The sequence below is a fragment of the Galleria mellonella genome, unplaced genomic scaffold (assembly GCF_026898425.1).
Source record: "Galleria mellonella isolate WM207_F2 unplaced genomic scaffold, CSIRO_AGI_GalMel_v1 utg425, whole genome shotgun sequence".
Classification (NCBI taxonomy): Eukaryota; Metazoa; Arthropoda; class Insecta; order Lepidoptera; family Pyralidae; genus Galleria; species Galleria mellonella.
Genome location: NW_026442098.1, coordinates 185,468 through 199,629, shown reverse-complemented (window position 1 = coordinate 199,629; position 14,162 = coordinate 185,468). Strand labels below are relative to the sequence as shown.

Here is a 14,162-nt window from a genome sequence, read left to right as displayed (position 1 = left end):
CTTTGAAATTTTTTGACCCGTTTTACTAATCTTGGCATGCGAGCAATTAGTTTGTTTATAATCTCTTGCGAGATATTCCTCTAGCTTTCTACTAATGCATTCCACATGGTCTGCTAGGAAGTAAGACATTGTTCCCGCACGTTTCGATCAAGCTCTTCCTACAAAAGCTCCATAGGGTTAATATCGCGGTTTTGGGATCGCTATGTCATGTTTTTTAACACTAATTCTGACTGTTTTTTGTCTAAATAGCCCCTACATAATTTTAAAACGTACTTTGGATAATTATCTTATTGGAAAATAAATCCTTGGCCGATTAACTTTAGTCCGGAGGGAATAGCATTTTTCTCCAAAATTACTATATATTTCTCCTTTTTCATAATTTCTTTAATTTGGACCAGATCCAGTCCCATAGCCTAAGAAACAACCCCAGATCATAACAGATCCGCTACCATGTTTGACAATCGGGACTGCACATTGTGGCATTATCTTTTCTTCGGCGGAACGTCAAACGAAAATTCTTTTTGAACCGAATATTTCAAATTTAGATTCGTCAGTTCTTAGCATTTTTTTTTAATCTTTTTCAGTCCAGTGTCGATGGGATAGAGCCCATAAAAAAAGACGACTTTCTAGATAGTCTCCTTCGGTAAAATTAGCACAGCGGTTTACAATCGCACCTTGTCCGTTTATTGATTTATTATCTCTTTTGGAAACCATTATGGCATCATAACAAAATGGAGAGAAAAATGAAATTCCTGTAAATATGTAAAGCCAACAATAACAGTATTACAAATGTATACATGTCTCCTATAAGATGCTCATTGGCATTCAACCCGAGATAGCGGAGTAGGGCTGCCACCTCTTGTTAGTTTTGAAATATTAATTTAGTAAGACGTGTAAAACCACGTATATAGAATTCGATATTTAAGTTTTAAACGACTTTAAAATGTTTTGTGGCTACATTAGACGGTTTTATTGCTAATTCTGTACCAAATTTTAGATTTTTATTTTGTAATGGATAGAGTTTTCTCCCATGTTTTTGTCATATAGTTTTGTGACGAATGAAGCAAGCAGCCAATATTAGATATTTGATCTACCCGCAGTTCCCTCGGGGACAGGCAGACGGAAACCGTAATAAAGGTTTTCTCATTAGCAGTAACACAAAATCTAGCAGCTGCCGGAGTGAACGTAATAGATAGATGTCGCTGTGGGCATTTATGATTTGTAGAAATAATCTTACTTAGAATTGTTATATTTTCTTATAAATGTATGAATATATCCTGAGCATGAAGTTTTGAAAACCGGTCGCGTGTATAAATAATAAGAACATTTTTAGTTGAAAACTGTGAAACAAAGTACATACATACAAAAGTGACTATTTCTTGTAATTGTTAGTATATTTTTTTTATACAACTTAGAATGGCAAACAAGCTGACGGTCCACCTGATGGAAAGTGGTAACCGTCGCCTATAGACATGAGCAGTACCATGGACATAACAGAGTATACTGTTGCGCCCATGATACTCCCCATGCGTTGCCATTCCTAAGAACTCAGATGTTATTTCTCTGTACCCAGTAAATTCACGCCATATCCCACCCTTCAAACCGAAACACAGCCATACAAACACAACTACTTTACTGTTGAAACACGAATGGGATAGAGGTACCCAAGCAATCGACTTTGTACAAAGTCTTTTTGGTATCTTAGTATCTTTCTATAATAAGTTTACTATTGTAATCTTTTGGAGGAAACAATAATAAGTAATAATAATCTATCTATACAAATATTTTAAGTAATATAAAATTTCTATAATGAAGTTCCATAAAGAGATCACAGTGAATTGTATTATAGAGTTAATTTAGAATTGCCATACGTACAAATTGTAAATATTAAATTGTTTCCCTAAAGGTGGCAACCCTATATTTTAATATAACGTTCTGCAAGTACATTGGCTTCTTAGTGTCATTGCCTGGCTCGTTATACCGTCTGTTGGTAAACGCACTCTGACCTTGTTGGCAGTTTCACGATCAACTGTTTAAACCAACTTCTGATATAGCATCATTATTTGGCATAGTTTCGGCCACATCTTCCTTTCTCGTGGGTGTCGTAGAAGCGACTAAAGGAACTTAATGGTTGAGGGTTTTTTTTTGATGGGTGAAAATGGTATGGTGACCCCGCCTGCGCTAACGGGATACGCTGGCGGAGCACCAGTGAAGGGTGATAGATGAGAATGAAAACAGGCCAGTTAGCCCATCATGATGAATTCATCAGGAATTAACCATGATCGTTTCCAGGGGGAACCGCGAGGAGGTCGACCTGGTTGAGTATATTGCTAGCAATGGGATTTTCAGTCTCCATCACTAATAACCCCTTTCCCCCCAATGGTTGAGGGTTAGGTAGCAGCGTCCTTCTTTAAACGTCAAATACTATGGTTTTTTTTAATGGGCGATAATAAAATGGTAACCCCGCCTGCGCTACCGGATTATACTGGCGGGGTACCAGTGAGAGATGACATGTGAGAATGAAGCAGGTCAGTTAGCCCATCGTGATGAATTCAACAAGAATTGTTCACGATGGTTTTCAGGGGGAAGCACGTGGAGGTCGACCTAATAGGGCATATTTCTAGCAATGGGGCTGTCAAACTCCATTGCTAACAATCCTTTTGCCCCCAATTGAGGTATAGGAAGCAGCGTCCCTATTTAAACATCACCAAATGCCTGCCAAGCGTGGCAACTACTGGCAAAACCCACAAACAGGGAAGGGCTTATGTTCAGCAGAGGATAAACGTCTAATGTGATATGATAACACAATGATCATCTTCTAGATGTTTCATCATGTTTTACATACCTTATATTTGACATGTTTTTTTTAGATATGCCTGTATTGTTAATTTTGAATTTTTGAACGCTGAATCGCGTATTTACATGTGGATTGTACTTCACAACAGTCAGTTTTTTTTGTTACATAAAACCAATTATAGTTCTGAGATTATCATCATATCAGCCTTTAACTGTCCACTGCTGAACATAAGCCTCCCCCTTGGGGGGTTTTGCCAGTAGTTGCTACGCTTGACAGGCAGATTGGCAACCACAGTTTAGGCTTTAGAGATTTTTTAAAAGGGGCGCTGTTGCTCATCCCTAGCTTTCCCTTAGTCGATTCTTACGACACCCACGGGAGAGGAAGGGGTGGTCTATTCTATGCCGGGACCACACGGCCATAGATCTGAAATACATGAATAAAAATACCTTCTTTTTTGAACTTGGTTAAAAAAATAGACGAATTGAGAACATATTTTTTTGGAAATTATTTAAAAATCGTCATGTCGTTTCGGCTGCATAAAAAGTCCAGACGTATATAAGCGTATATACATATATATATGTACCTACACTAGAAAAACAAAACCCTCCTTTATTCGTAATCGGATAAAAATGATTTCCACTTATCCTCAAGTGTACTCATACTCGCCTAATCTAAACGAGATAAACAGGATATTTCGCTAATAGACTCTTATGGGGGAAATATGTAGGTCGGTGTCGATGTATATGGGACAGTATGACCTACATGGGAAACTATTTTTAAACATCTCCCATATCCCGTTTAGTTGGATAAGATTACGTATTTATTTATTTATTGATTTTCAGGTGTTAACGTAGGTATAATAAATAAACAAATTCACACTCCAAATGTACCTTTGAAAGGGACCGTGAAACCGGTCAGGTATTGTGACGACTAGCTTCTCTCCGTGACTTTGTTCGCGTGATAGAGATATATTCATTGATTGGCATAAAAACTCTGCGTGTTCTACCGCTTGTACAACGGATTGTGCTCAGAGGAATTATTCAATATGATGCCTGTGGCCACTTTCTATCATCGTACGGCTCGCCATCGACAGGGAGTTCACCCTCATACCTTACAGCCTGGTAATGGTCGCGTACAACGCGGTTTCAGAGATGTTTTTTCACACGAACACTCAGGTTATGGAATGAGCTCCCTGCCGAGGTTTTCCCAAGATACTACAGCATGGGGTTCTTCAAAAGGGGGGTAAAGAGATTTCTTCAGGGTCGGCAACGCGCGCTTAATTATTTGCCATTTACTGAAATGGCAAATAATTACGCGGTATAAAAAAAAACAACACAACGAACAAACGCACTATCACAATTATAATAGGATATCAGCTACAGTGACGCTTAATATATTTTGCCTTTCCAATGTCGATATTTACTTTATATATAAGGCGGATTTAACACCACATCCTCGTCCCTTGAAATCCACCATGAAAGTTGGTCGGAAATTTCGGAGCTCAACGTATTTGGATCGTTGGCTGTTTTTATAGCCGGGCTTATGACCAACGAAACGGTAAGCTTTGTTTACGGGGCCAATTTCACTACTATGAACATATTACATGGCATGTACGAAACTTGGGTCCGGAACTTGGGAATTTCGTTTCATCGTGGGCCCCCTAATATCTTCCTCGACAATGAGACCTTTGGAGACTGTAAAAAAGTTACCTGATTCGGTACCTCAGTCCCACTTGTTTTTTTTGTCGTGATACAGCTGTCTTTTCATGGTTGTATTTCGGTAATGAGATATAGTAATGAAATTATAGGGTACTTAGATATAACAGCATAGTCTGGGAATGGGGGTTTGTTAGTAATGAACAGGTTAGTTTCCATTGATTGCAACATACCCTGTCATATCGACTTCCACGCGGTCCCGCCTAGAAATCATCGTGGTTAATTCCAAATGAATTCGTCACGAGGGACTAACTGACCTATCCTTATCTTCACCTATCCTCACTGGTGCCCCGCCGGCGTATACCCGTAGCGCAAAGCAGGGTTACTATCCTATTGTCATCATTATAAAATAATCTTGTCCTAAAGAATGGCAACGCTTCGATGCCCTCATCGCAGTGTATTCCGTGATGTGGACATCATGGTTTGTTCATGTATGTATCGACGGTCACTGCTTTCCATTAGGTGGACCGTCAGCTTGTTTGTCATTCTAACTCTAAAACTGATGACTTTTTTATGCAACTTAGAATGGCAAACAAGCTGACGGCTCATCTAATGGAAAGTGGTAACCGTCGCCTATAGACATGCGCAGTACCATGGACATAACAGAGTATACTGTTTCGCCCATGATACCTCCCCATACGTTGCCATTCCTGAGGAGATGTTGAAACATGTAGAAGCGTTGATATTTATTATTCTAATTAAACATGTTTATTTTTTTTCAGGTTTTGTCTATAGTGTTTTGTGAATAGTTCACTGAACGATACCTTTGTTTTGCCAGGCGGTGATCAACAGCACCATAACGGCAAATATGACGTTCACGAAAACGTCCCAGAAGTTCGGGCAGTGGAGCGACGTGCGGGCGAATACCGTGTACGGGCTCGGGTTTGCGTCCGAGGCGGAATTGGGCAAGGTAACTTGTTCTATGATACCTACTTGCATAGGGAACGTATGGGGAGTACCACTGGGTGTCATAATATAGACTTTTATGTCTGTGATGCTGTATTTTCATTGAGGACTAGCATCTTACCAGCTTTTTTTGTTCGCGGAATTCAGAAATAGAGGAATCGATGAAATCTAGATGTAGTATCAAGACATAACATGTACCAGTTTTTAAGTTCTGAAATACAATATTTCAAAAATCATCAGAATTCAGCTGTCGACTGCTGAAGATAAGCAATAAGGGGTGTTGTCAGTAGTTGCCATGCAGGCAATTTGGTTGTATTGCATGGCAGGCAGATAGGCAACCATAGTTAGGCTTTATAGATTTTTTTTATACAACTTAGAATGGCAAACAAGCTGACGACCCTACTGATGGAAAGTGGTAACCGTCGCCTATAGACATGAGCAATACCATGGACATAACAGAGTGTACTGTTTCACCCATGATACCGCCCATACTTTACCATTCCTGAGGACTTAGGTGTTATTCCTCTGTACCCTGTAAATTCACTGCCATATCTCACCCTTTAAACCGAAACACAACTGCTTCACGGTAGAAACACGAATGGGACAGAGGTGGCTAAGAAATCGACTTTTGTAGAAAGTCTCCCTCTGGTATTGTGTTTTTATAAAAAGTTATCCAGTATTATAAAATAGTAATAGATTTTATTTATTTTCTTCACAAATTTTACAGAAAAATACAGCCTCATGAAAAAAAATACAATTACATATATATGTATAAATACGATGCTCTGTGAAACCTGCGTGAGACTGGACCCTAAACTAGATCAGAGATCTGTATCTCAGGAGTCCAGGTTTTGTCGTCAGAAATGGTCGTTAGATAGAGTTATACACATTCCATTACAGTTTGATCCATAAAATGTCTTAATTTAGTTTACGGGTATGAGGCATGAATTCCGAAATAACAACACACGCCAAGCACTCCCAGTATGTTACGCGGCCCAAGCAAGATTGTACGTTGAATTATAGATTAATGTGTTAATTATTTAAGCCAGCAATCTATGTTAACTGATGCCTGCGTACCGGTACAGTCGGCAACAGACGAAGAAATGACGGTTTTGTAATGTTTTGTTTTGTATGTATTTTTTTTTAATGGGTGATAATGGTATGGCAACCCCGTCTGCGCTATTGGTATACACTGGCGGGGCACCAGTGAGGGATGACAGATGAAGATGAAAGTATGTCAGTTAGCCCATCCTGACGAATTAAACTAGAGTTAGTCACGATGGTTTCCAGGGGGAACCACGTGGAGGTCGACCTGGCTGGGTATATTGCTAATAATAGGGCTATTTGATCCCATTACTAACAATCCCTTTCCCCCCATTTTGTATGTATTATGTATGCGCAGACTTACGTACAGGGTGAAATCTAACTCTTTAAAATCTCATTATCTCGTCTCAGTCATTATCTGTCCACTGCTAAATATAGACTTCCTCCAAAAAATAACATAAAAAACGGTCCTGGACCATCTGCATCCACTGACTGCCTTTTTTTATACCACTGAGATGGCCAACAAGCATACGGTCTACGTGATGGTAAGTGGTTACCGTAGCCTATGAACGCCTGCAATAACGGAGGTATTACGCGCGAATAAAAAAATAATAATCTAACTTTTAAATGAAATCAACTATACAATCATAGCTGTTTGGGGGGAAGGGATTGTTAGTAATATACCCAACCAGGTCGACCTCCACGTGGTTCCCCCTGGAAACTATCATGGTTAATTCCTGATGACTTCATCATGATGGGCTAACTGGCCTGTTTTCATTTTCATCTATCACCCTTCACTGGTGCTCCGCCAGCGTATCCCATTAGCGCAGGCGGGGTTACCATATCATTTTTACCCATAAAAAAAATCATAGCTGTTTAATGATAAAAAATGTTTGGTACAATCCGTAAGGGGCTTTATGGTTTTTAATAAATCGGACGTCGTTAGGTACAGGTGTCGTTGGGCTCGGTTACTGCTATTGTACACTGCCATAAATCAACTCGGATGTAACTAAAAACAAATCTAAGGTCATGTGATACGACAGAATAAAATATGCTGTCAGAAACGTAAAGGAGGAAGACACCAGAGGGAGACTTTGTACAAAAGTCGATTGCTTGGGTACCTCTGTCCCATTCGTGTATCAACCGTGAAGCAGTTGTGTTTCGGTTTGAAGGGTGGGATATGGCGTGAATTTACTGGGTACAGAGGCCCTTGTGTTATACCTGAGTCCTCAGGAATGGCAACGCATGGGGGGTATCATTGGCGAAACAGTACACTCTGTTATGTCCATGGTACTGCTCATGTCTATAGGCGACGGTTACCACTTTCCATCAGTTGGGCCGTCAGCTTGTTTGCCATTCTAAGTTGTATAAAAAAAAAAGGAATATTTGACTTGATTTTTCACAGATAGATAGATACCCTTTATTGTTTCCTCCATAAGATTACAATAGTAAACTTATTATAGATACAAACAATTACAAGAAATAATCACAATGAGAAAACAATGGGCGGCCTTATCACTAAAAGCGATCTCTTCCAGGCAACCTTTGGATGGAGAGGAGTAGTTATAGGTAGTTTGACTCGAGGCACGATGAAAAATTATGTTATTTTTTAATTAAATATAAATATGGGTAAAAAGGGAAAGTATAAATATTAACTATAATTTTAATTTGTCAAGTAATATCTAATATATAAAATTCTCGTGTCGCGGTGTTTGTTACCAAACTCCTCCGAAACGGCTTGACCGATTTTTTTTAAATTTTGCGTGCATATTGGGTAGGTCTAAGAATCGGCCAACATCTATTTTTCATACCCGTCAATGATAAGGGTGACCCACCCCAAAATATTTTCTTTTTATTTTTTTGACAAATTTTTCCATTTTTATTTTATTATGATTTAGCATTGAAAAATACATACAACTTTAAATTTTCATCGTTTTACGATCAACCCCTGTATTTTAATTGCGATTTTTATATTTCGCAATAAGTGGTAAAACAACGTTTACGGGGTCAGCTAGTATATATATAAAAACAATATGATTACGGCTAAAATTTCTAATGGGGTAACCTCTACTCGGTAGTGGCATTTTTTTAATGGGTAATAATGGAATGGTAACCTCACCCGCGCTATCGATATACACCAGTGGCGGGCGGCGGGGCACCAGTGAAGGATGATAGGTGAGGATGAAGCAGGTCAGTTAGCCCATCGTGACGAATTCAACAAGAATTGTTTACGATGGTTTCCAGGGGGAAGCACGTGGAGGTCGACCTAATAGGGCATATTGCTAGCAATGGAGCTGTCAAACTCCATTGCTAACAAAGCCTTTCCCCCCAGTAGTGGCATTTGTGTGGTGAACGTAATACTCGACATACCCATATTTCGACGAGCATAATTAGAATCCCGCCTGATAGGGGACGAGCCTACCACTGTCACGCGGATTAATTTGATTTGCTAATTAATAATAATTAGGTAAATATTGCCGTGTGGTCCTGGCATAGAATAGGCCACCCCCTCCATTCTCGTGGGTGTCGTACGAGTCGACTAAAGGAGTGATTCTCCAAAGCCCAACTGCGGTTGCCAATCCGCCAGCCAATTGTGGCAAGTACTGGTAAAACTCCCCTTATGGGGAAGGCTTATGTTCAGCAGTAGACAGTTAACGGCTGAAATATCAATAATAAATTAGATGAATTATATTCCTCTGTGCTTGACTGTACAGTTTGATCGTGTTATTGTACACGTATGACAGAAGCGGCTTCGCGGCCCGAGTAATCCTGCTAATGTTATAATATATAAATGGGAAAGTTTGTTAAGATGTTTTAGTGTTTGTTTCTTAGTTACGTTTCAACGATTCAATGGGTTTGAATGAAATTTAATACACGGATAGGTCACCTAAATTAACACAGGAGACTTTGTACAAAAGTCGATTGCTTGGGTACCTCTGTTCCATTCGTGTTTCTACCGTGAAGCAGTTGAGTTTGCGTGGCTGTGTTTCGGTTTGAAGGGTGGGATGTGGCGTGAATTAACAGGGTACAGAGGAATAACACCTGAGTCCTCAGGAATGGTAATGCATGGGGGGTATCATGGGCGAAACAGTATACTCTGTTATGTGCATGGTACTGCTCATGTCTGTAGGCGACGGTTACCACTTTCCATCAGGTGGGCCGTCAGCTTGTTTGCCATTCTAAGTTGTATAAAAAAAATATAATTAGAGGTCTTATAATAATAAGAGCAACAGATTTGACATCTGTTGCTCTTATTAAGGTCTCTAATAATTATTAAAAATTATGTCTGTCTGTATATTTGTTTCGGAATCACACAAAAACTACTGCGCCAAATAAGATGTAATATTCACAGTTGTGTTCCTGAAAGTCTGACTTAAAACCTGATGTATATTATGTGATATAAAGTATAAAAGCTTCAAACCGAAACACAGGCATGCAAACACAGCTGTTTCACGGTTGAAACACGAATGGGATAGAGGTACCCAAGCAATCGACTTTTATACAAAGTCTCCTTCTGGTAGAGGGAGACTTTGGCATCATGATATCCTTCGGTGGCAGTTCATCGAGAAGTTCCAAGAGGTGAAGGAGGCGATCCAGGCGCAGCAGTGCGGCGGCGGCGGCGCCAAGGGCGTGGCCAACGGCAGCAGCGGCGCCGCCACGCCCGTCGCCAGCGCCACCGCCAGCCCGCTGCTCGCCGGCCGCGCCGCGCAGCACGACGACGCCGAGCCCGCCGTCTCGCCCGCACAGGTACTGCTTCCATCCAGGGAGGACACATTTCAAAGTGAGCCTACTCACCTGACTTCATCCTCACTGTAATGGGGATTAGTAGCCCCATTGCTAGCAATAAAGCCTGTCAGGTCGATCTCCTCGTGGTTGGCCCTGGAAACCATCATGATTGATTTATTGTTAGATTTGTCACGGTGGGCTAACTGACCTGCTTCATCCTCACCTATCATCCTTCACTGGTGCCCCGCCAGTGTATACCGATAGCGCAGGCGGGGTTACCATTATATCTATAAAAAAAGGCTTCATCCTCACCTATCATCTTTCACTGGTACCCTAACTGCGTTATCGATCGATACCGCAGGCAGGGTTACCATCCTATTCGTATCTTCACTCATTGAAAAAACATGGTTCCATTGCCAGCAATGTAGTAAACGGTTTACACAAAGTCTTTAGTCATCAATACCCTAAAAGTTTGAAGACGATGGTCTTTAACCAATGCGTGTAGCCAGTGATGACTTATGGAACCGAAACGTTAATAAATTTTTTATTATTTTAATTTATTTTTATTAATTATAAAATGTAAACAAGGTTGCACGTATGCAAAAGTTTTAAATTACTTAGCGGGATATGGATAGGGTTTTTTTTTATGTGTGAAAATGGAATGGTAACCCCGCTTGCGCTAACGGGATACGCAGACGGAGCACCAGTGAAGGGTGATAGATGAGAATGAAAACAGGCCAGTTAGCCCAACATGATGAATTCATCAGGAATTAACCGTGATAGTTTCCAGGGAGAACCGCGAGGAGGCCGACCTTGTTGGATAAATTGCTAGCAATGGGATTCTTAGTCTCCATTACTAACAATCTTGCCCCCCCCCCCCCCCTATGGATAGGGTTATGCTCGGAGTTTCTTTGCGTGATAGAATCCGAAATGAGGGTATCCGCAGAAGAACCAAAGTGACCGACATAGCTCGAAGGATAAGCAAGCTGAAGTGACAATGGGCTGGTCACAGCTCGAGGACCCGACAACCGATCGGGAAGAAAGGTTCTTGAGTGGCGACTCTGCACGGGAATACGCAGTGTAGGACGACCCTCCACTAGATGGAGTGACGACCTCAAATGCATTGCAAGGAGTCGGTCGATGCAGGTGGATCAAGATCTTTCCTTATTGCAGTTTATGGGGGAGACCTATGTCCAGCAGTGGACAGATAGATTCATGATGGTGAATGGAGGCTACCAGACCTATTGCTAGCGATATATTCTGTCAGGAAGTGTAATGTAGTGATTCCTTTCTCCTGGCACATATATGTTGAAATGTGACGAAACATCTAGGAGTGTAAAGTGCGATAGTACAAAATTGAGGGAGGGAGGAAGTAGGTCTTCACTGACTGATCATCATTAGATAGATTATTTTTTGATACTGCATAGTAGTGGAAAACAAACATACGGCTCGTCTGATGGTAAACAGTGTTGCTATTATGCACTTGTAGATTTTAAAATCTCATAATTGCATCAGTGTCAGGACGGCGAGAGATGGGCACCAGCGTCCCTTTTAAAACATCTCTTAAGCTTGACTGCGATTGCCAATTCGCCTGTCAAGCGTAGCAACTACTGGCAAAATTCCCAAAGTGGGAGGCTTATGTTCAGCAGTAATAAAGATGATGATGATTGCTAATGGAGTAGCTCCTATGATGATGCGTATACTGACAGTGTCCCTATGTTTCAGCCGAAAGTTGACAATGACGAGATGATGGTGCACCAGAGGGCGCACTCGGTATCATCGACGCTGCAGGTTAGTGCTGCTTTTTTATATATTTTTATATAATTTAAAGTGGTAGACAAGCTGATGGTTTATCGTATGGAAAATAGGCAATGGTTGCAGTTACAACAGACTTCACTGTGATAACACAACCTTTATTTTCTTAAAAAATAAATAAATTAATCACCACGTTCTTTTGGGAATCGCTTAAAAAAATTAATAATGTATGACACTAGCTGACCTGGTAAACTATCGCCATCTACTGGATTATATTTTTTTATCGGTTACAATTATCCTATTTCTAAACCCTTCATTGCATACTGGTGGAAATTTCTATCATAACATTGAATGTTTAAAAATTATATAAAAGAACAATTTCAGTTTAAGTTGATCGTGTCTGGATGCCTTTTTAATGTTCATTGCAGAATAAAAACCATAGCTGTCAAATTTATTTTTTAACCATTTTTCCTTTAATTATGAGCGTGAATTATATCACCTTAATTTATTTTATCAATAAAAAAAAAATCATACAAAGAAGGGTTAAGTTTAGAGATTAGCTTGAACGAACATCGTGATAGTTTCTTTTATTTTAGTTCTTTTTAATTGGTTGTAAGATGGAATAGTTTATGGATGATAGGTTTTTACCTATTTAATTGAAGGTATGTCGGTAGTCTCAGTGTGGTGAATTCATCAAGAATTAACCACGATGGTTTATAGTGGAGAGATAGAGTGGAGGTTGGCTTGGTAAGGGTAGTGTATTGCTGGAAATGAGACTTAGATTCGTTACTAATAATCCTTTTGTACCTATAGTAGGTTATTTGTAAATTAATCATAATAGACTTCAAAGGGAGACTGTACAAAAGTCGATTGCTTGGATACCTCTGTCTCATTCGTGTTTCAACCGTGAAGCAGTTGGGTTTTGCATGGCTGTGTTTCGGTTTGAAGGGTGGGATATGGCGTGAATTTACAGGGTACAGAAAAATAACACCTGAGTCCTAAGCAATGGCAACGCATGGGGGGTATCATTGGTGAAACAGTATACTTTGTTACGTCCACGGCACTGCTCATGTCTATAGGCGACGGTTACCACTTTCCATCAGGTGGGCCGTCAGCTTGTTTGCCATTCTAAGTTGTATAAAACAAAAACACTTCAGAGAGAATTGCATTTAATTTGACCTGATAGGGTATATGTCTGCGATAGGGTTGCTGTTCCCTCGTTACCAGTAATCCTTTTGTGGCATGTCAGGGCGGGTATGCGACGGTGGGCCGCGCTCCCCGCAGCCAGCTGGCGTCGGTGGCCAGCGAGCGCGGCGCGGGTTCCGCGGCCGGCGCGCCGCCGCCGAGTGTGGCCGGCGTGACCGGCGCGACCGGCGCGGCCGCGGGGGGCAACGACCCCGCGCCGCCCGACGGGCCCGACCATCAGCTGCGCTACGAGAACGACCGGCTAAAGCTCGCGCTCGCGCAGAGGTACGTGCAAAGAAACAAACCAACTATTCTACAGAAATCGTCACAGTCGTAGAATACTGACGGATCTTTATATGTAATCTTTGTCAGATCCGTCTGTATTCTACGACTATGACGATATATGCGACTACCCTCACACAGTGGTTAAAAATGTTTATTAATAATTATAATAACGAAACTACACACGAAATATTTATATATAAATAAATAGGTCTCGTTAGCTCTGATTATTAAAAAAAGAGAAGATTTTTTATCGATCTAAAAAAGTTCCAGATCAACGAGATTTCAGTTAAATTTTTACAAAACATTGAAGTGATATAACTATTAATATTTAAAATACATAAACAAATATACATTAATACAACATAGTACTTTTCTTGATTTAAAATTAATAAATTTTCTATGTACAACGCCATCTAGCAATGGCATAAGTACAATATTTTTGTCATAATGTCGTACTAGATGGCGTTGTAAACAATAATCGTAACACGACAACAAGACATTCAAATTTCAATAAACGTCAGAAATCTAAACGAAATTATTATTTTTTCGCGAATAATGGGAGACTATCAAAAATATATGGTAAAAAATGTACACATGTAATGTAAACGCCATGTACACATATTTGTACTAATGAATAAATAAATAAATAAATAAATAAAAAATGTATATATTCTTCTAGATATGGTCTCTCACTATAAGAAAAAAAAAAGTATGTGGTTTTATTTTGAGTCTTCATTGTCTCGCATTAT

General features: G+C 40.1%; 2 protein-coding genes across 11 annotated transcripts in view; both read left to right on the top strand.

Annotated features, from left to right (window-relative positions):
• Positions 1 to 14,162, top strand: part of LOC113513909 (inaD-like protein) — a 332,239-nt gene that overhangs the window by 172,642 nt on the left and 145,435 nt on the right. The gene's annotated exons all lie outside the window — the stretch shown is intronic.
• LOC113518680 (homer protein homolog 2) overlaps positions 1 to 14,162 on the top strand; it is a 69,575-nt gene that overhangs the window by 7,143 nt on the left and 48,270 nt on the right. For all 3 annotated transcript variants that reach the window (XM_052898446.1, XM_052898447.1, XM_052898448.1), the window contains exons 3-6: positions 5,291 to 5,422; positions 10,021 to 10,209; positions 11,914 to 11,979; positions 13,193 to 13,413. In XM_052898446.1, the coding sequence (XP_052754406.1) occupies positions 5,291 to 5,422; positions 10,021 to 10,209; positions 11,914 to 11,979; positions 13,193 to 13,413 (608 nt within the window). The remainder of the gene's footprint in view (positions 1 to 5,290; positions 5,423 to 10,020; positions 10,210 to 11,913; positions 11,980 to 13,192; positions 13,414 to 14,162) is intronic.